A 24,998-nucleotide genomic window follows, 5' to 3' on the forward strand; every position below is an offset into this window, starting at 1 on the left:
AAAACTATGTGCTGAAAATTAAAGAGCTGAAGGTCATAAATACAAAACTGATTACATTTGAGTAATGGGTGTAGCTGAATTTGACCTATTTACATCATCCAACAATATACATTTTTGCAACAACGCAACAAAAAGGCTTTTACAATGTTATTGAACTAAACATAGGATATGACCTCATCTTGAATTGTTCCCACAGGAACTCACTCAAGAGTATAAATGCATGCACACATAAAAGCATACATGTGTCCACATGTGCACACATGTACACACTTGCACACATTCTCTCACGTATACACATAGACAGAAATGCACACAGAGGTTCATAAATGCAGCTGCACTCCCACAAACACACACATATGCACATGTACACACATGCTTTAACTGCATGGAAAATGATAAAATGGGCATTCTAACGAGACACGGAATGGATTTTCTGTAGGTGTTTCCCTTTGTGAGCCCTGGGCTGGGTGAGAACTGATATAGAATAAACAAAAACTTAACATAGTCGGCTCAGTTGTGTTTTTCCCCTCCTTATATTTCTTTTAACTGAAGGTGAAATCAGCTAATGTTTCAGGCTAAATGTATGTCCTTAAGTTATGACGAGAAAGGCAATTTGATTTGCATGTATTTCCTAATGGTAATTTAAGGATAAAGCCAACTCAACATATTTGTATTGTGTTTAAGTCATAACATGAAGATGATGTATCAGAAATGTTTGTGTCTTAGAAAATACTTAAAGAGCACCCAGTATACACCAGGCAGTGTAACATGTCTTGAAATAGAAGCTCTTTCATTGTAAGAGCTACTACTCCACCTTAATAAAAGCTTACCCACTGGGACTCATGTACAAAAGAAGAAAACAATTTTCGAATTACATAAATGCAAATTATGACTCAAGCTCCCCCTCTGACTAGGCCTTCTTTACATACATTATTGTATTAAAAAGAAGTCATGTGCTATCTTTTCTTAATCAATTAGTAGAGTATATTAACTTGAAATGTTTACACCTGACCTTGATATACTGAAACTTCTTGGAGCCAAATGGTATCTAAACATATCCTTCAAATTATTTTTTTAATACAGGGTCTTTCAATGTAGCCCTGGATGACCTGGAACTTGCTATGTAGTCTAAGCTTTTCTCAAACTCACAGAAAATTGTCCTGCCTCTAAATATCAAGGGCTGGGATTAAAGACATGCACCACCTCACTGGCTAAAACAATTACTTTAAAACTTATAGAGTTTCATGATTCTGAGTAACAACTACCATCAGATCCATGGTATTACCTCTCTCTCTCTCTCTCTCTCTCTCTCTCTCTCTCTCTCTCTCTCTCTCTCTTTCTCTCATACATACTGAGAGAGAGAGCACCAAACAGGAATTTTCCTAATCACTAAACAACCAAACCTGGTCTCAGGCATTCCATAGTCAAGGGTCTTTACTGTTAAATTGTGAACAAAATTCCTAAGTGTCCAAATGAAATAGTTTTTCAGCCTGCAGCATGTTGAAATGTGATGGATCTTGTTGGGGGTGGGTAGGGGAGATGAACCAATACATTACAGCACTTGGGATTCAGAGTTCTGATGTGGGGAAAAATAAAATGAATTCACGTTGTCAAGCAGGGGTCTTTTTGAGGCTATGGTCTGTCTCTTTGTATCCCTGACTGTCTTGGAAGTCACTACATAGGGCAGGATGGCTTCAAGCCAACAGCAATGCTCTTGCCTCAGCAATAGTGCATGGCTGGGATTGTAGACCTGAGCTCTCATGCCTGGTGCATAACATAATACAAGACCAACACAAATTAAACAAGAGCAAGTGGTTTCGTTTGTTTGCTCGTCAACTCATTTTTATTTGGTTCAACTCCCTTCAAGTTCTCTCTCTGGATATGACTTATATGGACTGCTTGTCACTTACCTCATGATCCTATGCATGCCAGCGACTACACCTTTAACCTCTCTACAGAACAGCATCCATAAATGAAAGCAAAGTGTATTCTCAACGTGTGCCTAATGTCTGGTGGTCGTGAGTAATTTTGAAATCTAAATGCTGCTCTCTAGTTTCCACAGTGCCTTCACTGCCTGATAATCCGTTTTCCCACCCTGACAAACTCAAAAGGATGAGCAAGTCCGTGCCAGCATTTCTTCAAGATGAGGCAAGTTTATGTTTTGAACCTTTGGGGAAATGGAGCCTGATAGGAGTTTTGCTCTGCCACCATCAGGGCATCTGCACTCTGAGTATGACCTGAACCTAGGATGTCAATGGGGTGAATCTTGCCTCCCAAGTCAACGCAGGCAGTGGTGTTGATCCAGGCATAGGGCAAGCAAGGTGTGTCTCATTTCTCTCAAACAGTAGGTATTCTGGCCAGTGAAGTTGGGTTGAATAGACCTAGGATTGTGAAACTTTTGCTTCAAAGTAGGTACAAATTAAGAAATCTGGGGAGAAATATGTTATATAAATTAACTGTATCTATAGCTAAGAGCTGGTCTGTAAAAAGAAAGTACAGCTATTTCCAGAGCACCTGTTAAAATAATCGGATGGTTTCCACAAACTTTCCATTTATTTCACTTAGTTCTCCAATGGCTGTGAAAGGTATGCACCACCATTATCTCCAAATATTACAGGTGGAAAAAATAAAGCCTGTGGAATTAAAATATCTTCAAACAGCCAGATTGTGGACTGGCATCCAGATCTGATTTCCCTGCTGGTAACCATTGTGTCATAACCGTGTAGGAACGTGGCTATGCTCCACAATTTACCAAGTACAGAATATGTACCATGAACTCAATACTCCAGGTAGTTTCCAAATACCCAGAAACCGCTACAAACTAGATCTAACCCTTGGCCTGAGGTCTTTTGACTTAGTAAGATCTCAGTTTCTTGCGGTCACATGATTAGAAGCCTGTGGTCTGTAGTAAGATATTCCCTGTTCTGGCTATAAAGTTAGGTTGTTGTAAATTCTTTACTTTCGGTGAGTCCTGTTTTTGACTCTCTACTGTATGAGGTTGTTGGGACCGAATGACCTAATGCAAAGAAAACATATAACGCAGTGCCTGGAGCATAGTGAACACTCACTCAGTAAAGGTGAGAATCTGTGACTCTAGATTTTGCCCTGGTTTCTGAAGGGGAAATGGGAGGCTTTATACTCAAGCCAATCTTCTTAGAAGACAGGATGTGAGCAAAATTCTGAGCAAGATGTAAATAGCACCCTACTCCCATCCTGGGTGCCCTTCTGTCCATCAGGGACTTCAGATGAACAGCACCTGCAAATATTTGACCCTTGCAGATGTTTAAGAGCCCTACACTAGTTTGGAAAAGAAATCACTTATTTTGTGGGGAGAACTAACTCATTAGCTGGTGCCAGCCACATATAAACTCCACACAATTTCTGTCATTTAGACCTTTCAAGATCGGCTCTGGTCTTGGGTGGTCATAGGAATGAAACATCATTTGAGCGGAGAATTGTACCGGTATATATGTTAAGTTTATCCTTCAGTTTTAACCTGCTGTCTCAGCCCTTAATGGGACATTTATTTGGCTTTGTGTATCAGAGGCATCGGAATGAAACTATCACTTTACCCTTCAAAGCACGTAGGCTTGAACTGGAGAGTAAAGGATTCAGTGATGAAATCAACCTTTGCTCCTTTATCAGCTGTCCCTTTGAAACTTAGTCACCTTTACAGAGTGCTAGCTATGTGAAAAATTCAGTACCAGGTCAATAAGACAGGGTCCCATACCTTATTGATGATCTGGTATGCTAGTAGAATATATAATGTGTTCTGGGAGAGGAGAATGGATTGTTTAGTGTGTGGGAAGGGAATGTAACATCAGAGGTATTTAGAAGGTATGGATTTTTTTAAATCCTCGAGACCAATTATTTTCTTTTCCATGTTAGTCATTAATTTTTTCTTTAACTCCTTTATTAACCTGCATTATAATGGCACCTATGATGTTGATGTGTAATCGCATGAGCTGGAATATACTAGCATGAACTAACTACTCTTCCATAATCCTGGAGCCATCGAACTGCTCCATAGGTCCTGCAATTCCCAAATAAAATTGTTATGAGTTATGAACCTTATAAGAAAGCATTCAACAAACTTTAAGTACAAATGCAATTGAATTTGTCATTGCTGTTTTTCCCCCTTGTTCTAAGTAGATGTTCCTTGGGATGTTTTTAAAATAAGTATCCTATTGCTTTTTAAGTTTTAAAGCAACGTGTTGAAAGCTAGTGAATGGATAATTTCAAAGACTTAAAAGCAACAAAAGGATAAATACAACAACACTATAGGTTACATAAGGGGTGCCTTACGGTTAAAAGTATAAAATGTAATCAAAACTCATCAGACTAGCCCTTATTATTCCTAGTTTAATAGTATCACTAGCAAAAGATTTTGATTTTTAAGAAAGCTAAAGCTAAAATATTAAGAATGAAAAGACTTAAGCATGGTATTTTATACTTTGATAGGATTTCATGGATATTTTATGATATATATCATATCAATATATATCTTCTGTAGGGTATATAAATATATTAAAAGTGACAAGAGGGGTTGGGGGTTTAGCTCAGTGGTAGAGCGCTTGCCTAACAAGCGCAAGGCCCTGGGTTCGGTCCCCAGCTCCAAAAAAAAAGAAAAGAAAAAAAAGTGACAAGAAAGCTCACAGTGGTACTGTCTTCCATAGGTCACACTGTGGGAAAACATCACTTCATCATCCTCTTAGCACACTGTTCTCTTAGGTGAGGCCCACTGCAGACCACCACTCTATCCAGAATCCCCAGCAATTAGCCCTAGCACTGCCTTTGGGAAATGTCACAGATCATTGTGTTATAAGATACCATCCTCTCCCAGACATAGATTCTAACGTTGACTCATTCCAAACTTAAAATATTCTGACCTTGACTCATTCCAAATATAAACACTGCATATGTGATGTGATGTCTTGTAGAGCGATGACAGAGAAACAGACACAGCATCAGAGAGCAGCTACCAGCTCAGGAGATACAAGAAGAGCCCCAGCTCATTAACCAATCTTAGCAGCTCCTCTGGCATGACGTCCTTGTCCTCTGTATGTAAACAAAGGCTCCATCTTAATCTCTCTCTCTGCTGCTCTAAACTTTGCTCTTCTGTGCCCCTTGCTCACTGTAAAGTAGCCTTTTGTCTTATCTCTAAAACTCAACATCATTTCCTTTAATTTGTAATTACCTTCCAGCTAGCTATACATTCCAATTCTCATAGAATGAGGGGGTTTAATGCACATTGTAATTAAAAAAAACAACAACAACAACCTTTTGATGTGCTTTAAAATTCTAAATTGGCAGTAATAGGAACCATTCAATTGTTTTTTGGGTTTTTTTTGTTTGTTTTTGTTTTTTTTTTTTTTTTTTTTTTTTTTTTTGTGGAACAGAGTAGCTATTACAGAACCTGCTTATCTCAGACATGACTTTATATATAACTCTCCGGCACATGGTTGTACCTGTCCATTAAATAAGCCTCTTGGAATCTAGATTGAGTCTTGAGAGGAATGGGTTAGTACTTCATTGCCTTCTGGAAGGATCCAGAACAGACTTTTCAATGGAGAGCTCCCGTAGAAGCACAGTTGCTCAGATTTGATGAAAGTGAATGTGATTATGTGGAACTTCTCCCATAATTTAAGGTACTTCATGCAGTGTCTGTGTAGAAAAACACATATGAAATGGCCTCGACATGTATTTATTTAAATAATTCTCTACTATCCATACATATTCACACAGCTCACCAGGTATGCTAGACAACTGGTGCCATGCTTAAATTCTTACTAGTCTTGTATTTCTGAAGCCCTTTAAAAAAATCCATTTAAATTGATTTTTCTCCCCTGATAATCTATATATGCCTGGGGAAGGCTCTAAGCTCCCTCCATCAATCATTTATAGTCTACCCTCCCTGAACTCTGAAAGCGCAAGGCTCAGCAAGAACTTTTCTAGATTCAGAGGAGAAGAAACATGGTAAAACTCCTATGCAGTGCCATGGGATTTTAAATGATACGTCACTGTAATTTGTGTGCCTGGAATTTCTCACATCCTTTTTCTTTAGCACTTTAAACACTAAGCATGGCTAGAGAATGCCACCTATCTTAAAAACCACCCTGTTTAGAGGTGAACTTGCATCGAAGTGACTTTATGTTGCAAAATCTGTCATTTAGGAACAACCCAAAGTGAAGCCTAGCCGTATATATCATGTCAGATCACTTGTGTTGGTATTACCATATACCACACCAAATCAACTCGTTTTCTATGCAAGCTGGAAGCGTAATGCCAAGCAGGGTCTGTGTGTGAGCCGCTTGCACTGAGGTGTCAGGAGCGCGATGTGAACACTGCCTGTTTCTGATACACCCAGGCGAGTGGCAGTGTGATGAGCGTTTACAGCGGAGACTTTGGCAACCTGGAAGTGAAAGGAAGTGTGCAGTTTGCAATCGACTACGTGGAGTCCCTGAAAGAGCTGCATGTGTTTGTGGCCCAGTGTAAGGACTTAGCAGCAGCAGATGCTAAGAAACAGCGCTCAGACCCGTGAGTACAGACCTGGGAGGGCTCACCCATTTTTTTTCTTAGTTCTCAGTCAATCTGGTAGGGATCAAGGAATCAATCAAAGCCATCAAAGACAGGGTCTGTGTGTGCTTGCATTTGAAATGTTGGTTGCTTTATAAACCCATATGTCAAACATTCGATTATAAAAGAAGATAAAGAGAAACACTAAATATTTCAGTTTGGGGACTCTGGGGGCATCACTTGAGACAAGAACTCCATAAAGATGGATTCAGAGGCAGCAAAACCCAGAATGAAGTCAGAACCCTGCTCTCCTGGCAGACTTTCAAAACTTTCCTAAAATTAGAGACACGAGGAACAGACTTCATAACGTTCATTGTTGTGAAAACACTCAAGACTTAATAAAGTAGTTCCCATATTTAAATTATGTCCCACAAAGCCAATGTGGTATGGCACACATCTGTAACCCCAGCTCTCGGGAGGTAGAGGCTGGAGGATGGTAAGTTGGGAACAAGCGTCTGCTGTACAGGAAGACCCCTGTCTCAAGACCAAGGAGTAAGAAATGTGGTTAAGTCTTTAGGAAGAATGGCTGATTCATCTTTTAAGTCATAGGAGTGAGTGCATTTCAGTTTGTTTGAAGGTTGGCCTTTGAAGAAGTTCGATTTGTGACCATTTTTCTCGGTCATTCCCAGTTGGTTTTTATTTTCTTTTTATTTCTTTTTTTTTTCTTTTTATTTCAAAGAGCAATATACCATTTGATTACAGAGTAGATTGAATGACCACATTCATTCTAAACAGAACTCACTAAAAGTTAGAAGGTACTTACAGACACCAAATGGTAAAACGTTCCATTTTTGTATTTTTAGGCATGTAATTTTACTTTTAATTTATGAGTGTGTTTTTTGCTTGAATGTTTATGAACCAAATGAAAGCCTGGTGCCTATAGAGACCAGAAGAGAGAATCAGAGAGAGTCACTAGAACTTAAACATGGTTGTGAGCTGCATGTTGGTGCTGGGAACCAGCCTGGATCCTCTGAGACAGTGAAAGTGCTCTGAACCATTGAGTACTTTTTAACAATATTTTTATTTACCTTGATATATATATATATAAACATTCTGATCCTATTCTCTCATCTCCATTCCCTTCTCTTGTCCCTTTCCCACTCCCTCTGGAACTTTTCTTTATCCTGACATGTTCCTTTCCTGCTCTCAAGTATTTCTATAAAAAACAAAACACAAGCTTAATTAGAGTTGCTCACATGTTTATGAATGTGTGTGTTTACCATAACCATGGTCATTTTATAATGGGTGATTTATCAGTGGCAATTTTATCATAGCTGTACCCCTGAGGAAAAATAACTCGTCCTTCCCCATCACCCATCAATTGCCAATAGCTTCTCTACTAGGAGCACTTCCCCCATGCGTCCTGGAGTGCTGGAGTCCTCCATCTTGTATAGGTACCTACAGCTGCTGTGAGATCATGAGTGTTATCCCGTGTCATGTCCAGCAAAGGGTTTTGCAGCACTCTTCTTCACCCTCCAGCTCCTACCCTTCTGCTTCTTCCTTCTCCAATGTTCTCTGAGCTTGGGGGTGAGGAGATTGAGAGAGATGACCCATTTAGGGATGGGCACACAAGGTCACTTGTTCTAAGCATTGTGACCAGTTATGAGTCTCTGCACTAAAAACGTCCCTCTGCAAAAGGAAGTTTCTCCGACCAGGGGTAAGGGCAGCACTGACCTATGGCCATAAACACAAACACTTAGAGGCAGTTTGATAACATGTACACTTAGCAACATAAAAATGGTAGGTACTCCATGAATACCACCATGGAATTTTGACCAAGTTTACTCACATATGAGCTATGACCTGTAGAATAGACTTCAACTCCAATCAGGAAGTGGTTGGTTACTCCTGTAACAGCTATGTCTCTGTGGCATTGGTGAGCTTGTCTTGCCTAGTAGGTCAGTATTGTAGCATGCAGGGTCCGCTGCTGGTAAGATAGCCGATCACTTTTCCACCCTGGTGGCTGATATAGATCACCTTGCAACACTATGAAAGCGAGCCAGTGAAGAAAATTTCCAGGTCAGTTTCAGTTTTGTTACTCTTTGCCCTGCCACCAGAGTGTGTGGTGTATTCAGGCAGTTAGGTCTTAGTATATAGTTCTAGTGGCCAACCAAAACCAATGGCAGTAGCCTATATTATTCAAAGGTGCAGCTCTGGGACCTCTCTGACCAACAATTTAGACAATTCACATCTGGCAGTAGGATCTTTTTTCACTTAATAACTTCTGGCTTCTAGGGGGTGGGATATCATTGATCCATGCAGGTTACCCCCATTCAAACTCCCTTTAAACGTTTTTTAAAACAATAATTTTACAAAGTATCAGATATTCTTAAGGCTGCCCATATCCATAAGACTTTCCATCCGCTCCTAGTTTTGGTGAAACTTCTTTCCACCTGACGACTACTACTGCTGCTGCTGCTGCTACTACTACTACTACTACTACTACTACTACTACTACTACTACTACTACTACTACTACTACTACTACTACTTCTTCTTCTTCTTCTTCTTCTTCTTCTTCTTCTTCTTCTTCTTCCTCCTCCTCCTCCTCCTCCTCCTCCTCCTCCTCCTCCTCCTCCTCCTCCTCCTCCTCCTCTCCTCCTCCTCCTCCCTCTCTGTCTGTGTGCATGCATGGATGTGTGTGTGTGTGTGTGTGTGTGCGTGTGCGCGCACATGCACGCATGTGTGTTTGTGTGTGGCATATGTATGTGTGTGAGTGATGTATATGTGAGTGTAGATGCACTAATCCCATATGTAATAGCATATATGTGGTGGTCAGAGGGTAAACCTCACAACTTTCAGGAATCAGTTCTCTGCTTCCACACTATATTGAGGCAGAGTCTATCTTGTGGATTCTGCTGCTTCACCTCACACTCCATGGAAAGTGACTATGAGCTCCTGGGGGGCTTCTCCTCTCTCCCTCCCATGTCATTGCAAAGGGGTTGGGATTACAGGTGCACACTGCCCTATTCAGCTTTTATGTAAGTTCTGGGGAGCCAAACTCATGTCATCAGGTGTGTGTGACAAGTGCCCCTCCTCACTGAACAACCTCCCTGGACCTCCTTTTTTCTTTTTCTTTTCTTTTTTCTCTTTTCTTTTCTTTTCTTTTCTTTTTTTTTCTTTCTTTTTTTTTTTTTTTTTTGCAGAATAGCTTCCTTGGCATCCTTCATTGGTTTTATACCAAATATGGATGGACCAAGCAGATGTATGCCAAGATTCATTTGTTCATAAGTTGGTAATAAAGTAATAGTTTACAAATCCCACAGTCATCAAAGCCTTTTCTCAACAGGAAACAGACCAAAAGAATTGAACATTATACTAGAAGTCTGTTGTCTATTTTTCCTTATGTACCACATTAGGAAAGCCAACAGAAAATAATGAATTCAAGACTAGTCATAGTGGCTCACACCTATATTACAAGCACTTAAAGAGTGGATACAGGAGAATCGAGAGTTCGAGGCCTGCTTGAGCAACATAAAGAAACACATTTTCTAAAAGGAAATTTCCATTTACAAATCTTAAAACAACATTAAGTGACCCATTCTACTAAATCTTTTAATCCATTTAAATATTTTAAAATACAAAGGTGTGGACAGGAACATTTCTTTCTTACTGTTTTTATCAGCACCACGTAATAATTTCTGCTCTCAGTTTTCAATGTGCTGTAAAAGGTAAATGCAAACCAAACAATATCACTCATCTTCTCTGACTTTCACATCTCTCCACCTTTCTTTTTTAGATATGTAAAGACCTATCTTCTACCAGACAAAGGCAAAATGGGCAAGAAGAAGACCCTTGTAGTGAAGAAGACCTTGAATCCTGTATACAACGAGATATTGCGGGTATTTCTAAACTCTGTCCACAGGCAAAGCTTCTGTGATAACCTGGGCATTGAAATAGTCATATCTGTTTGGGTGGTGTCTGAAAATGTCAGCACCCCGGCCTCAACTGCCGTTGTCTTTGCTATGTAATTCAGCAGAAGTCCATATTCTGCGCACTCCCACATTTTCTGTTCCTTCAGGCTGGAAGAGACTTCCTCCCAACCCTTTCTTAACTGTACCTTAAGTTACTCTTAAATACTTCTGCCTTAGCAAACATAATTCTTCTGATGACCACTGATCCCCTAGCCTTTCTGATGACAGCCTGTGCCAACATTCAGTACTTTTTAACCTTGACACTAAGGGTTAAGTTCCACCAGGGCAAGGACTAATCTGTGGTGTGTACCGACAGTGTATAACACTCCCACACCTCAGATCTCAAAAACAAGGCTAATTGTAATTTCCATATCTACAAAGGGGGAAATAATAATACTTACCTACCCCCTTTGGGAATCACAGACTAGACATTAAATGAGCTAATGCCTCACATTAGACATTTAATGCATACTGATTCACGGCACAGTGTTTAGGGTAGGGGACACCACACACATGTTTGTTGGAAAGATGGATAGGTGGGTTGTAAATGGAAAGTTGCCTAGCTCACATCCATTCTTTTTTTCCCTACATGGGATGTCATGCAGTATCTGTTATGATTGACAAATCACTTAAATAAGAAGTGTTGTTCATTCTCTGTTTTAGAAAACTACAAGTATTTGATAATCCTCCAGGAAAGGGGGAAGAAGTGGTTTAATGATGGTGTCAGTCATCCATGACTGAATTAGCCATCCGTGGATTTATGTAGCAAGTTTGTAATTACTGTTTGACTGTGATATATCCCAGGACCCTGCTATTTCTGGGTCAGCTGCTTCAACCCTATACTCAGGAAAAGCCAGCTGATTTAAATTGTAAATTCAGAGAATGGTAGGTCTGATGTAACCAAAATGGACCTTCAAGTAATATGTCACAAAGCCAAATGAAGATTATTTTTAGATTGGAACTACTATTATTCCTTCCATGATTATATATAATCAAGGACTGACTTAATTTGAGATGAAAAACTGTTAGGGCACCAAGTCTTTCCTACCTAACCATGTGAGGCTGGAAAAATCAAATTTACTTTTTTAAGAAAAAAAAATGGTTATTAGATCTGATAATGCAGGAGATCTTTATGTAGGGGCAGGTTGCATATGGGGGCTGTACCTTGGGTTTAAGTTTTTTGTGAATGCAGAACTATTTTAAACAATGAAGTCTAGCTGGTCACGGTAGTGCACACCTATAATCTGAGAACATAGAAAGGAGGTAAGGGGAACGTGGTGTTATCCTCAATTATACAGCAAGTTTGTGAAGTAGGCCTTAAGTGAGACCTTCTCTCAAAAAGACAAGAAAAAGAAACAGGAGAAATAAGTCTAAAAAAAGACCTTGTCCTTAGGTAGAAAACTAGAACTAGATTCTATATTGAATTATATTTTTAGATTGAATCTGATTTATGATCTATCTCTTGTAAAAGCATCCAGCAAAGGCTGAATAATTGACTTTTGCTTTTAGAAAGCTATTTCCAGCTATGATATTTGAACTATGGCTTGCCTTTTCCAGCAGTGGGGAAAGCGTTCGTGAAAGATGGGGCTTTAGCTCTTTGAAATCAGACACGTGGAGTAAGATGCCTCCCCAAGCCTTTTGATATCGGAAATCAAACAGCTGAGACATTTGGCTCCACACAGATGACCTTTCATCTCTGTGTCATAACTTTGGCATAAGGTGATGCTAGTCATCGTTTTCATTTTCTTCTCTTCACCATTGCAGTATAAAATTGAAAGGCAAGTCTTAAAGACACAGAAGTTGAACCTGTCTGTTTGGCATCGGGATACGTTTAAGCGCAACAGCTTTCTGGGGGAGGTAGAACTTGACCTCGAAACATGGGACTGGGACAGCAAACAGAACAAACAACTGAAGTGGTACCCGCTGAAGAGGAAGGTGGGTTCAGATCCCCTTGTTTGTGTGGTGGGTTGGTGCGCGATCTGGGGTACAGGAAAGAGCCCAGAAACATTTACCTCATTGTGCCAGTGTGGAACTTGGGACCATTTGAAGCTAGAATTGAATTTACTTTGTGTATTTGGTAAAGGAAGACTTTTAAAAATTATATGGAGAACTTACATCATTCAACGCAAATATTTGGCTTCGGTCTTCAAAAAGGTCATTTAAGTGCTCCAATTCTTTGAAATCTGAGATAGACTTTGAGCCTAGCATATGGTCAGATTGTCCCTTGAGAAGAATGTGCCTTTTGTTTTTTGGGTTTTTTGTTTTTTGTTTTTTATTTTTTAGTTACAGGGTCTTATTACAATAGCCCATGCTTGATGGGAGCTGGCCCATTGGCCTACGGTAGCCTCAGGCTCATGGTCTTCCCCGTTTAGCCCCCAATTGTTCTCATTAAGGTCCTACTCCTCAGGGCACCTCAGCCTGGGAGAAGGAGTTTGACTGCGCTCGCTGGGCTTCAGGGAAGACACCGCTAGAGGGGTGGGAAAGCACAGTCTGAGATGTGGGAAAGTGGAGCTGGCTCGGGGATTCCCCAGCCTGTGATGAGACCGGGACCAAAGTGGGGGTTCTCTGACTCCCGGACATCCAGGCACTACTGGGAGTCTCAGAAGAGTCGAGATCTGAGTCAGGGGCCCAGGCCGGCAGGCTGGGGACAGTGTCTAGGCCAGGGCTAGGGGAAGGGAGAGCTCCGGCTTGTCTTAGGGTGATTATCCTTAGCTTGGCAGAGTTAGAAAAGCATAGATGGACCTTCCATGGGAGAGCTGTGCTGCGAATCTGTAGACAAAGGCCTTCCCCAGGTCCCTCACAGCGGGTCTTGATGAAAGAGACAGTCCATGTTTAACCATATCATTGGCTGATCACCGCGGAAAATGGATGCATACCATATCGTACCCACTTCTCAGGGTGGACCTGAGATTAAATACCTTTTGCAGGGAGGAATGTCTGGGAAGGGAAGCTTATTGGCTAAGCCCTCCGGGCCTCTAGGTACCTCTTGAGCATGGGGAACTCTTTTCTGGGCCTACGTGACTTCAGGTTCTGTTTCCTTCTGTGAGGAGTGTGGCACGTGATCCAGACCAGGAATCTGGCAGGGTCGCCTAAATCTCACGTGTGTGCCACCGACTCTCCGGGTCTCAACCTGCTCTACCTTACCAAGCTTCTGGCATGGTTTTACCGTCCAACAGTAACATTTTTTTTCTTAGTTAAAAAAAAAAATAATTGCACGGAGCTTGGAGGTAGAGGAAAAACTAAGTTTGGAGCAAACATGTGATCCATAATCTCAGAAATGGGACAGATATGGTCCTGTAACACAGTATGCACTAACAGGATAGAAAAACATCTGTTCCTTACACTGCTAACATTTTTTTCTTTTTCTTTTTTTTTTTAGACAGCACCAGTTGCCCTTGAGACAGAAAACAGAGGTGAAATGAAGCTAGCTCTCCAATATGTTCCGGAGCCAAGCCCTGGTATGCAATGACTTTGTCTTCAGATCCAAAGCCTCCCCTTACCTCTTTGCTCTCCAGATAACTTGGGCCCTGTTATGTTTTCAAAGGTGGATTCCTGAGCTAACATCTTAAGTTAATAATTGTACAGATTAAAGGAGTCAACTCATAGTTGTAAACTAGAAAAATCTCATTACTTCTCTTATAGTAAGAAATACGTAATCCTGTCTTGGCCATTTAGCTCAGTGATAGGAGCTGTACTGACCTTGCTGTGGAGCGGATTCCCAGAACGTTTTCATCTTGCCCCATTTAACAATGCTATACCCTTTAAACAGTAGCTCCCCTTTGTCCTTTCCCAGAGTGTAGATAATACCAATTTACTTCCCATTTCTATGAGGAAATTCTTTGTTCTATCTTTTGCAGCCCTGTAGATAGCCATTGTTTTGACTTCTTGGTTCCTGAAAATGTTTGTTTGTACCATGTGAATAGGCTTTGCTGTAGTGAAAATCTAGACCTATTGACAGAGCCGTGATAGGAGAGAAACTCGAGCATTCCTTTCCCAGATGTGAACTAAAAGGGTTCATAGAAAGTGATTAGGAAATTGGAGCTCCTTGATCTTCCCTTATTAGTCTCATAAAACTTTCTGTCTTGATTACTGATTGTAGGTTGGGCACTGGGGCCTTAGGTCTCCAGCCAGTTCAACAAGTTAAAAAAAACTGGCAGGAAATGAATGACAGATCCCACAAACAATTAATTTCCCAGGCACATTGTCCTTAAGAAGTTGTAGAAATATTGTAGTAGAAGTCAGGAGTTGTGTAACTCATGTGTTCAATAACCAAGCCATAAAGCTACTAGGAAAAGGGATAATGGCTGGTGAAGGACGAGGTTGAAGTAGAAAAGGGCATTCTTCACTTAAAGGAAGAAAAGAAGAAGAAGAAGAGGGGGGAGGAGAAGGGGGTAGGAGGAGGAAAAGGAGGAAGAGGAGGAGGAGGGGTAGGAAGAGGAGGGAGAGGAGGAGGGGGGTAGGGAGAGGAGGAGGAGGAGGAGGGCAAAGCATATTTTTAAGCTAAACTGTGGTCCAACCATTATTCTATAACTTCAGGATCTTTTTGCATATGACTTTGTATCCTGTCACTTGAGGTCAATCTGCACAGAAGTGCCACTTCTAATTTTCCTCGCTGACTTGGTGGTGAGGGCTGAGGGGATTATGCAGTGCAATGTTCTTTTCCTTGTCTGAGTGTTTACTCTGTAGGTGCTTCTCTCTACATTTGCCTTCCCTTCTTCAACCTCCCTTAGTCTCAGACGGAGTCTCAGCTCCACAAAGCGTTTCCTGACTCAGTTAGCACATATAAAGCACATCATTTTTTTAAAGCACTGGGTAATAGCTTGATCTTTCATACCATGTTTCATTTTTGTGCTTCTATTTGCATTAGATTTATTTAAATTGATTTCTCCTGTATAGCCACATATATTTCCAAGGGGCATAAATTATTTATCATATTTATTATATGTGTATGTATGTGTGTATCTTGTACACACACACACACACACACACACACACACACGAGCACTTTATAGATGTGGCTATAGATCAATGAGTATGGTTTAGTTGACTAAACCACCCAAGAAAAATCTAATAATATTCCTCTGTTTATATGCAAGCAGTCTAGCATCAACTTTATACTAAGTCAACTTCTTAGTAATTACCTACAATACTAACAATTATACTTGTATGTTCAATAGCCTTATGGCACATGTAAGAAGAAGGGGCAATAAAAAAGCCAGTATCTAGTTTGGGTTCCTTTACACTCAAACCTGCCTTTAAAATGTCTTTCAGCTTACCAGTTCACACTGGCAATGGTATTTGAAGGGGTTGTACATTGTCTTGAGATGTTTTGAATACAGTTGTAAACAGATGACCCATACCCCTGATGTCTGATGTTACTGAACCAAGTGAAACCCCCCAAAAAAGGACAAATGCCCTGTTCTTGGAAGCAATATGAATGTTCCTACTGTCCAGAATTGTTTCCCCCATTTTTATTAGTTCTTTGAATTTTATGGAGTATATTCAGATCATATCCACCTCTCTTCCAACACCTCCCAGATCCACCTTTCCCTACCAAAGCAACTTTGTGTCCTCCCCATCCCCCAACCTCAAGTACAACAAACCAGAGGGGGGGCATCCTTAAAGAAAAGTAACTCTCCCTCTCAGAGCACCTATTTGTTGACAGCAGCTCCTATTTTTATAGAGCTGGCTGAGCTCAGGACATTCAGACTAAGAAGCACACGGCTGAATGTCCTAAGCTTAATCAGCTTAACACTGTCAAGCATTAGCTTGTTTCCTCATGCTATCCCATATGCAAGGTGACACCTTTTCCAAAAAGAAATGACAACACATTTTGTTTCCTTGTTCAACTGCAGGCAAAAAGCTTCCTACTACTGGAGAAGTGCACATCTGGGTGAAGGAATGCCTTGACCTCCCACTGCTGAGGGGGAGCCACCTAAATTCTTTTGTTAAGTGGTAAGGATATTCATGACTCCACTTTCCTTAGCTCTCATATAGCCTTGTCTTTGCTGGCTGGTGTCAATTCTCTGTATCAGTGATGTCAACATCCATCACTTACAGATTATTAGAGACATCAAACTGTAAGAGTCTATGACATCAGCTCCCAAAGCTTTATTTGGTTTTAAAATCAAACCTAAGAGATTGTGTCTACAAATGAAGCTAGATATTTGAAACTCACGTGTAACTCACTCTTCTGGGGTACCTCCGTTTCTGAGGGCAATTCTTACTACAAAAATGCTGTCTTAGTTTGGACTTCTGTTGCTGTAACAAAACACCATGACCAAAAATTAGGTCGGGGAGGAAAAGGTTTGTTTGGCTTACACTTTTACATAACTGTTCATTATCACAGGAAGTCAGGACAGGAACTTAAGCAGGGCAGAAATCTAGAGACAGAAGCTGATGCAGAGACCACAGAGAGGTGCTGCTTATCGGCTTGCTCCCCATGGCTTGCCCAGTCTGCTTTTTTATAGAACCTAGGACCAACAGCCCAGGGATAGTTCCGCCTACAATGGGCAGGGCCCTCTCTCCGCAATCACTAATTAAGAAAATGCCTTACAGCTGGATCTTAGGGCAGCATTTTTATCAGTTGAGTTTCCTTCCTTGACTCTAGCTTGTGTCAAGTTAACGTAAGAATGGCCAGGACAATAGCTTAACCAAATTTTAATGCTGGATGTCATTCTATTTGGCTTCCTAATGAACAAGGGAGGATTTCTCTTACTTCCTATGTTCTGTTTGCCAAGATTTTGTTTTGGCTTGCTCTTCCTTCCTTCCTTCCTTCCTTCCTTCCTTCCTTCCTTCCTCCCTCCCTCCCTCCCTCTCACTCACTCTCTCTCTTTCTTTCTTTCTCTCTTTCTTTCTCTCTTTCTTTCTTTCTTTCTTTCTTTCTTTCTTTCTTTCTTTCTTTCTTTTTCTTTCTTGCCTATTTACATCAGATTGCAAATATCTTGAGAGTGATTTGCCAATCAAGTTCCAAGCAGGAGTTAGCATATAAGATACTTTTGAGTTTTCTGACAGCAAACTTTCCTCTGTTATACATACAGAATGACTGTGTCTAGTAAACAACCATTGAGTAAATATTGGTGTGGCCTTCTAGCTCCGGTTTTATCCCTAGAGACTCTATTAGAAGATAAGTTATACTATGTAGGCATATATGACGTAGACTTTTATATGTATAAGATATGGCCTTGTTTGTTAGACATGTAGTACTCTGCCTAGGTTCTCTGGTAAGTTAATTCAGTTCAAGAAGTCAGTCTCCCACTTTCAGATTTTCTTGTCTTTATGAGATGCATGGAAAGTTAATGTTCATTTAGTTATTATAATAAATGCGATATAAAATTGTCAAATTATTAATTCTAAAAGTCAAACCTAGCCTGTTGGAGAGATTTCTCTCTTTATTTTTTCAATTTTACAAGACATTAATTCCTTAGACTGACAATCAGAAATACACTGAAGTTCTAAATTTTTAAATTATTGGTTTCAGGAAACATTAACCAATAAGTCTCAAATTATGACAAAATTTTAACACATAATGAAGTTTACTGTTATGATCATATGGCGTAATTTCTATATTTAATCCATTTATTTTCTTACCAATATTTATTACACTGATATACATTAATCTACACAAATTATCTTATATCTCTAGGGTTTACTATGAATATTTTACATTTTAATCAATGCTTTACTATGAGATCAAAAGGACAATGTGATAGGAAGAAGCTCATGTCCATTACAAGCTGATAAAAAGCCTTTGTGAACTTAAAAGTGTTTTTATTTTTTAATCAATCAGTTGATTAATTAATCCCCATTGACATATATTCACTGTACATAGTGCTAGATTATATAAGAACATAGATCACATAAAAAACATTTCAGGGGGCTGGGGATTTAGCTCAGTGGTAGAGCGCTTACCTAGGAAGCACAAGGCTCTGGGTTCGGTCCCCAGCTCCGAAAAAAAGAACCAAAAAAAAAAAATTTTTTCAAAGTACACAATGTGTTTTGAGTATTTCTGCCCTCCCCCTTCTTGCCTCCTTCTATTTATCCTCTTTGTTTCCTTCCTAGGCAATTCTGTCTTTCCTTTCTCTCTCTTCCTCTGTGTGTCTGTGTGTCTGTGTCTATGTATCTGTCTGTCTGTCTGTCTGTCTGTCTCTCTCTCTCTCACACACACACACACACACACACACACTCTACGTGACTTTTTTGTGTCTTTCTAAGTCTGACGGTTCAGTTCACATGACTATCTTCAGTTTATTTGTGCTCAATTCTACGAGAAGCCTCTAACAGCTCCTATCTCATTAAGAACTTTCAGTTAACTGAGCTGCGAATGCTGCATGTTAGTTACTTCTAATGTCAGTCTCCCAAAGTCAACATCACCATTCCAACTTTGTACTGAGGCAGCAAGCGTCTGAGGAGATGAGTGACGTTCCTGGAATTTATAGGCAGTAAGTCTCAGAGGCAGGCTTCAAACTCAGTTTGGCTGTTTCTGTGCCTAATCTTTCTAACACAATTTACCTTCCCCTGACTTTTATAAAACTACCAGCAGGACCTCTCCAACATGTGCTCTCTCTGGTGTGTGTGTGTGTGTGTGTGTGTGTGTGTGTGTGTGTGTGTGTGTGTGTGTGAAAGCCAGAGTTTCTCAGGAATGGAATCTACTTTCTTTGAAACTGGGTCTCTCACTGGTGGCCTGGCTCTTACTAGTTAGGCTATTCTGCATGGTTACAGAGACTCAGGAATTCTTCCATTTTTATTTAATTCCCAGCACTGGGATTTAACATGCATACTACCGTGTTCAGCTTTTGGTACAGACACTGGTGATAGAACTCAGGTCCTCATGCTTGTCAACACACTCCACTGACAGCTATCTCCCCAGTTTTGCTTTGTTTCTAAGACTCACTTCAATCTACCTCAGCCTGATGGATGCCGGATTTCTAGATGTGAACCACACACATGGCTTCCATGTTTTCTTCTTCCGTTGCCTGTGAGATAGCTGTGCTGAGGGACACGGACAGCACAGATGTTCACTTTCTTAACTAAGATGCCCTCACATCACTTTCTCCTTTTATAGTACCATCCTTCCAGATACCAGTAGAAAAAGTCGCCAGAAGACAAGAGCTGTAGGAAAAACCAGCAACCCCGTCTTCAACCATACCATGGTGTATGATGGGTTCAGGCCTGAAGATCTGATGGAAGCCTGTGTAGAACTCACAGTCTGGGACCATTATAAACTAACCAACCAGTTTCTGGGAGGTCTCCGGATCGGCTTTGGAACAGGTAACATTTGTCACAAGTTTAATTCTCTATGAGCCAAACTCTCCAAGAGATGCTAAAATCCTAAATGTAATGAAACCGTTGGGTGAAAGGTCACCAGGGGTCCAAGGGTTCTTGGTTAAGAGGGTCTGCAGAGTCTGTCCTTTCAGAACCTGATACTGTTGGCAGGTTCCAAAATCAGAGCTTGAAGGTTCTGACTTTGTGGACCAATACCCAGGGCCACTAATGAGTACTGTGCTGCATGTCCAAGCCAATGTACATGCATTCTTTGATTACAGGGCTCAAGAAAGTTAAACAATTGACAACAGGTATGCCCAAGAAGACAGGTGTTGCCAACATTCAAGGAGATAGGTGAACAAGATAAGTCTGCTCTAACAATTATAGAGACAACCACTTCATCACTGTGTTAGGTGTTTTATTACATTATGACATTTTTTCACAGTTCCATGAGTTAGTTAGTAATAGTGCCAAAAAAATCCCTGATACTCCAAAACAAAATAATAACAATAATGATTAATAATAATAAAGTTCATTTCTGAGGCAAGTTATGAGATTGAGTCTTTCAGGCAAAACGCCTTCACCAGTATTCCTAAGGCATCACCCAGTGTCTTCTCTACCTCAGAACACAATCCTCCCTCCTCTATGCCCTGGAAATTATCATCCAGCTTTCACATTCACATTCAGGTGAAGATCAGTCATCTGGGAGGATTGAAACAAGGAAGCTCCTTGGGTGGTAAACCAGCTCTTCCTTATGCCCTAGATGTGCTCCCCAGGCGTGCACAGTCTTCCTTGTCTTCCCTGCCCGACAGTGGGAAACGTAAATGAAAATGTTCAACTTTCTTTCAGGGAAAAGCTACGGGACTGAAGTGGATTGGATGGACTCTACCTCTGAGGAAGCTGCTCTCTGGGAGAAGATGGTAAACTCTCCCAACACTTGGGTTGAAGCAATGCTGCCCCTCAGGATGCTTCTCATCGCCAAGATTTCCAAGTGATCTTAGTCAGCGGATTCCACCATCAAAAGCTACTCCCCGGGGGGAGCTACTCCCCGGGGGATCTGAACTTGAGCTGACGTCGTGCACAGATATCCTCTCCCATCGTCACTAATGACTACTATGAAGCATGCTCAACTTAATCTGCACGCATTCCTTTGCTTGCATGGCTCAAGGGAACTAAACCATGACAAGATGTACAGCCCAGAAGTGCGATGTGATGCCAACATTCATGGAGACAATTGAACGAGCTAGGAAAACTGAACTGTTGCTCCCACACCAAAGAAAAAGCTAGCTTTACATGTTTCGTACCACAATCTGTGTTGCAGTTCAGGCCTGCCTTTTGGTTATTAAAATGCTTGCTGGGCATATAAATAGGAAGGTTACGAGCAAAAGGACAAGGATACTCCTGGGCTGGGGCAGAGAGAGGAAGGACAGAGGTGATGACAACGACCTACATAATATGACAACTATTTACTTAGTAACCTCTAATGAAACATTGAATTCCATCTCAGGGCAGTAAGACTGACTTCACTGCTCATAAATCTGCCTTGAGAAACCCCCACACACCCCGACTCCTATAACGTCACCTTTCTCAGTCTCAAACGGACTTTGGTGCCACCTACTGGCTGCATATGGAATTCAGCTCTTGGCTTATTTTGGCTTCATTTTTGCTAAAACGGGTGGCAAGTGTGTATTTTATAAGACTATGCTAAAATATTGCATATAATGATGGTTTTTCTTATAATTTTACTATACGGAAACAGCATAATAGTCACAGATATGCTTTGCTACAAAGTTTTAATCGAAATATAAATTGCTCAACTGTATTGGACTTCCTATGTATAATTTTCAGAAGGTATTTTGTAAAAACCCTTAGAATAAATTATCATGACTTAAATTGTGTTGGTAGTTTATCCTACCTTCTTAGATTTAAAAACAATACGTTGTATTAGGAATCCTAAAATATAAATTCTCTGGTATGGCTAATTTCTCCAGAGTCTTCCATGCAGCTCTCGGCATTGTCTCATCTAACTGAGCTCTCTGGTTATTATAAAAGGCAGAATTTTTACTTTACAAAGACTTGTTGAGAAGCTTGAAAAAAGTCAGCATTTATTGTTGAAGATAAAGTCTCTTCTTAAAGTTTTCCACAGAGATATCTTTGGATCGTTTTGATTCAGGAAGCATTGTTCCACCTTAAGACCTCGGCTAGTTTTAATTTCTAAAGGCAAGCTCCAGCCTAATGTAGAGTTAAGGAAGTCTGAAAAATGAATGAAGGTGAAATCTTGTAATAATGTCTCATGGATGTCATCAAAGCCACGGGGCTCTTGCCTATAACCCCTGACCTAGAAGACTGAGGCAGGAGAATTGTTGCAAATCTGAGGCTGGTTTGTGGTACATGGTGAGAGTGGTTGAAAAACAAGAACAAACCAAAGAACACTAAAACAAATAAAATCAAAGCCTACTAAGGCATTTACCTCTTTATGAAAGCAAATGCTGTAGCCTTCAATCCACTAGGTGCTGTTAACAGAGCCACCCCTCTGAGGTTGCACTGGAATTGCAGTGTCAGTGCAAGCCCCGCTCTGCCTTGTGTCACAGTCGCAGTGCAATCACCTCCCAACATCCGTGCATCTCAGAAGCACTAAAGACGTCAGTCGCCCTCCTCCAACTCCAGCCAGGACTACCTGCCTCCTCTCACCCCCACAGCACTTGGGCTTGCTGAATATACCAAAGAATATTTTGGCAGTTTTCTCAAGTGTTGCAGTAGGATTTTAAGCGTGTATCCTCACTCCTTAGTCAAGTGCCCAGCTAGTTCATTGGACATACTGCTTATAAAGCATACATTAACTGTGTGCAGAGTAGGAATGATAAGGTTTACCATTGGTGTTTCCTGATGAATCAAAGTCTAGATAGGTAAGTGAGGTTTCCCCTGCGGTAAAAATCAGGATAAAAGGTTGTCTAGTGTCCTGAGACTCCATCTCTTTGTTCACCCACTTTTCATTTATGTTGGACTCATTCTTTTTAATTTTTGATGTCCTATCTGTATACAATGTATTTTGATCAAATTCACCCCCTCTATCCCTCCAACAGATACTCCTTACAGATACCCCTGACCTGCCACCTCTCCACCTCACCTTTTCTCTATACAATCACTCAGTCTAGTTGGCACTCCAGTTCATGAATAGGTGTAGGGCCCTCAGCTGGAGAAAGGGCGACCTACCCAGGGTAGCATCTCTGAAGAAAACTAGTGCTTCCTCTCCCAGTGGCCATCAACTGCCAACAGGTTCTCCTCTACGGGTGGGGCTCCACTTCCATTCTGTTGAGTGACAAAACTTTTCCTAAGGAGATGCAACACACACATCTCCTTACCCAGGAAAGGACGATACCATCAGCAAACCAACGAGTTTTATTGGGGTTACTTACCGGATTATGCATGAGGGGTTACTTACAGGAGCAGAAATGACTCAACAAAGATGGCTATATCACCAAAGTCCACACAAGCATGGATGACAACTCCCTAAAGACGGGAACCTGGAGCACACGGCACAGCCTGCAGGCTACTCAATAGGTTGGAGAGTGTCCTTCCATGTGCCTTAGTTGGTCAGAACCTCTTCCAGGAAGCTGGACTGCTTTCTCCTTCTTCCAGACAGCTGGTCTGGTCTCAGAGTCTTCTTTGCAGTTTAGCTCAATTAGTCTGGGAGTGACTGTCAGCATTTATTGTTTACGATGGCAGGGAGGGGCCTGGTGGATCTGATCAGTCTCAGGGACTTCCTAAAGCTATTTTGAGTTGTTTAACTTCCTGCTTGCAGAGCTTCCCTGCAGAATGATATGTCTGAGGAAACTGTTATACAACAAATCCTTGTGGAAATTTTCACTGGCTTGATCCTGTGGGGGGTCTCGTGAGTACACTCATGACTGCATGAGTTTGCACCCAGAAAGTACCCTTTGGTGTCCAGGACACACTGGTCTGAATCTGTCAAACCTTTAAATCTTTCCATCCCCGTCTTCTGTGATGACCTATGAACTCCGGTGAGGAGAGGGGGCTGGTAATACGGATGCTGCATTTAGAGCTGAGCATTCTAGTTACTTCTTCTTCCTATCTACTGCAAAGAAAGTAGTTTCTCTGCTCAGGGTTGAGAGCTGCACTAATCTATGGGTAGGAAGATAAGTGTTTAGAAGGCTGCTGTCTCTATGTCCATTTAACAACACAATAGTAATAGTCTTTCCTTAGGCCTCTAACCTACCGTGGCGTGGGTTCTTTCTTGCCCCAATTAAGTACCAGGTATGAATTCCACCTTGAGGAATAGGCCTTAAACTGAATAGCATTCATGTCATCTTTGCTCCAAGGAGCACGTCTTGCTGAGCTGATCTTATTGGAGCTGGCAGGGTTCAGAGCTGGGTAAGACTGTTGATGTCTTTCCCCCCAGCAAGCCTACAGAGCACGTCCTGGCACTATGAAAGCCAGCCAATAAGGAAGACACTTCCAGGCCACCATCAGCTCGGTTTTCCATATTCTGGGACAGAAAGCGTGTGGTTTCTTCAGGAATAGGGTCTTATTAGCAAGTCCTGGTGGGCAACCAAGAAGAATGAAGACAGCCTGGGTTGTTTTAGGGGTCTCTGGGATTCTTTGTGCTCAACAACTTGAAGGCAAATGTCTTGTTTCTGACACTTGGCTTTTTGTTTGATGATCTATGGCTTCTGGGAGGATGCTGTCTCCTGTGTAAGCTATCTCCAATTAAATATATATATATATATATATATATATATATATATATATATATATATATGTGTGTGTGTGTGTGTGTGTGTGTGTGTGTGTGTGTGTGTGTGTGTGTGTGTGTGCCTGAATGTAAGTTCATGCACCAAATACATATATTTGTGTGTGTTCTAATATTTATATTTAGAAAGCTTATAAAATAGATTTCCTTGAACTTTTTCAAACATCCTTTGTGTTACTATTCCTCCTCCTGCCCCCTCAATAAATCTTTTAATGTTCTTCCTTTTGATTTTTTTAAAAATACCTATGGATTTGATGTTACAGAAGTTAATTTGTACTTAACAAAATACATTTTTAAATGTGGAAAAAACTATTCAACAGACAAAGGTCACTGAATATTCCTTATGTGTGTGGTGCTGAGGTAGGTGGTGAGGGAGACTGTTATTCCATCCTGGAGAAACGATTGCTATTAATATTTTGAGAGTTTTTCCTGCTCTTAGAGAATATACCTTGTAGAAAAGGAAAGAAAATATA

The 24,998-nt window shown here is 40.8% G+C and overlaps 1 protein-coding gene across 26 annotated transcripts in view; it reads left to right on the forward strand.

The window, feature by feature from the left end:
- Positions 1-21,647, forward strand: part of Sytl2 (synaptotagmin-like 2) — a 107,585-nt gene extending 85,938 nt beyond the window's left edge. For 17 of the 26 annotated variants that reach the window (NM_001108492.2, XM_087570043.1, XM_087570074.1 and 14 more), the window contains 9 exon segments: positions 2,054-2,148; positions 4,941-5,060; positions 6,368-6,537; positions 10,316-10,418; positions 12,255-12,425; positions 13,870-13,948; positions 16,346-16,445; positions 19,555-19,760; positions 20,604-21,647. In NM_001108492.2, the coding sequence (NP_001101962.2) occupies positions 2,054-2,148; positions 4,941-5,060; positions 6,368-6,537; positions 10,316-10,418; positions 12,255-12,425; positions 13,870-13,948; positions 16,346-16,445; positions 19,555-19,760; positions 20,604-20,749 (1,190 nt within the window). In that variant the 3' untranslated portion in view covers positions 20,750-21,647. 26 annotated transcript variants of the gene reach the window in all.
- The last annotated feature ends 3,351 nt before the right edge of the window (positions 21,648-24,998 follow it).

The sequence above is a fragment of the Rattus norvegicus genome, chromosome 1, assembly GCF_021556685.1.
Source record: "Rattus norvegicus strain SHRSP/BbbUtx chromosome 1, alternate assembly SHRSP_T2T, whole genome shotgun sequence".
NCBI classification, from domain to species: Eukaryota; Metazoa; Chordata; class Mammalia; order Rodentia; family Muridae; genus Rattus; species Rattus norvegicus.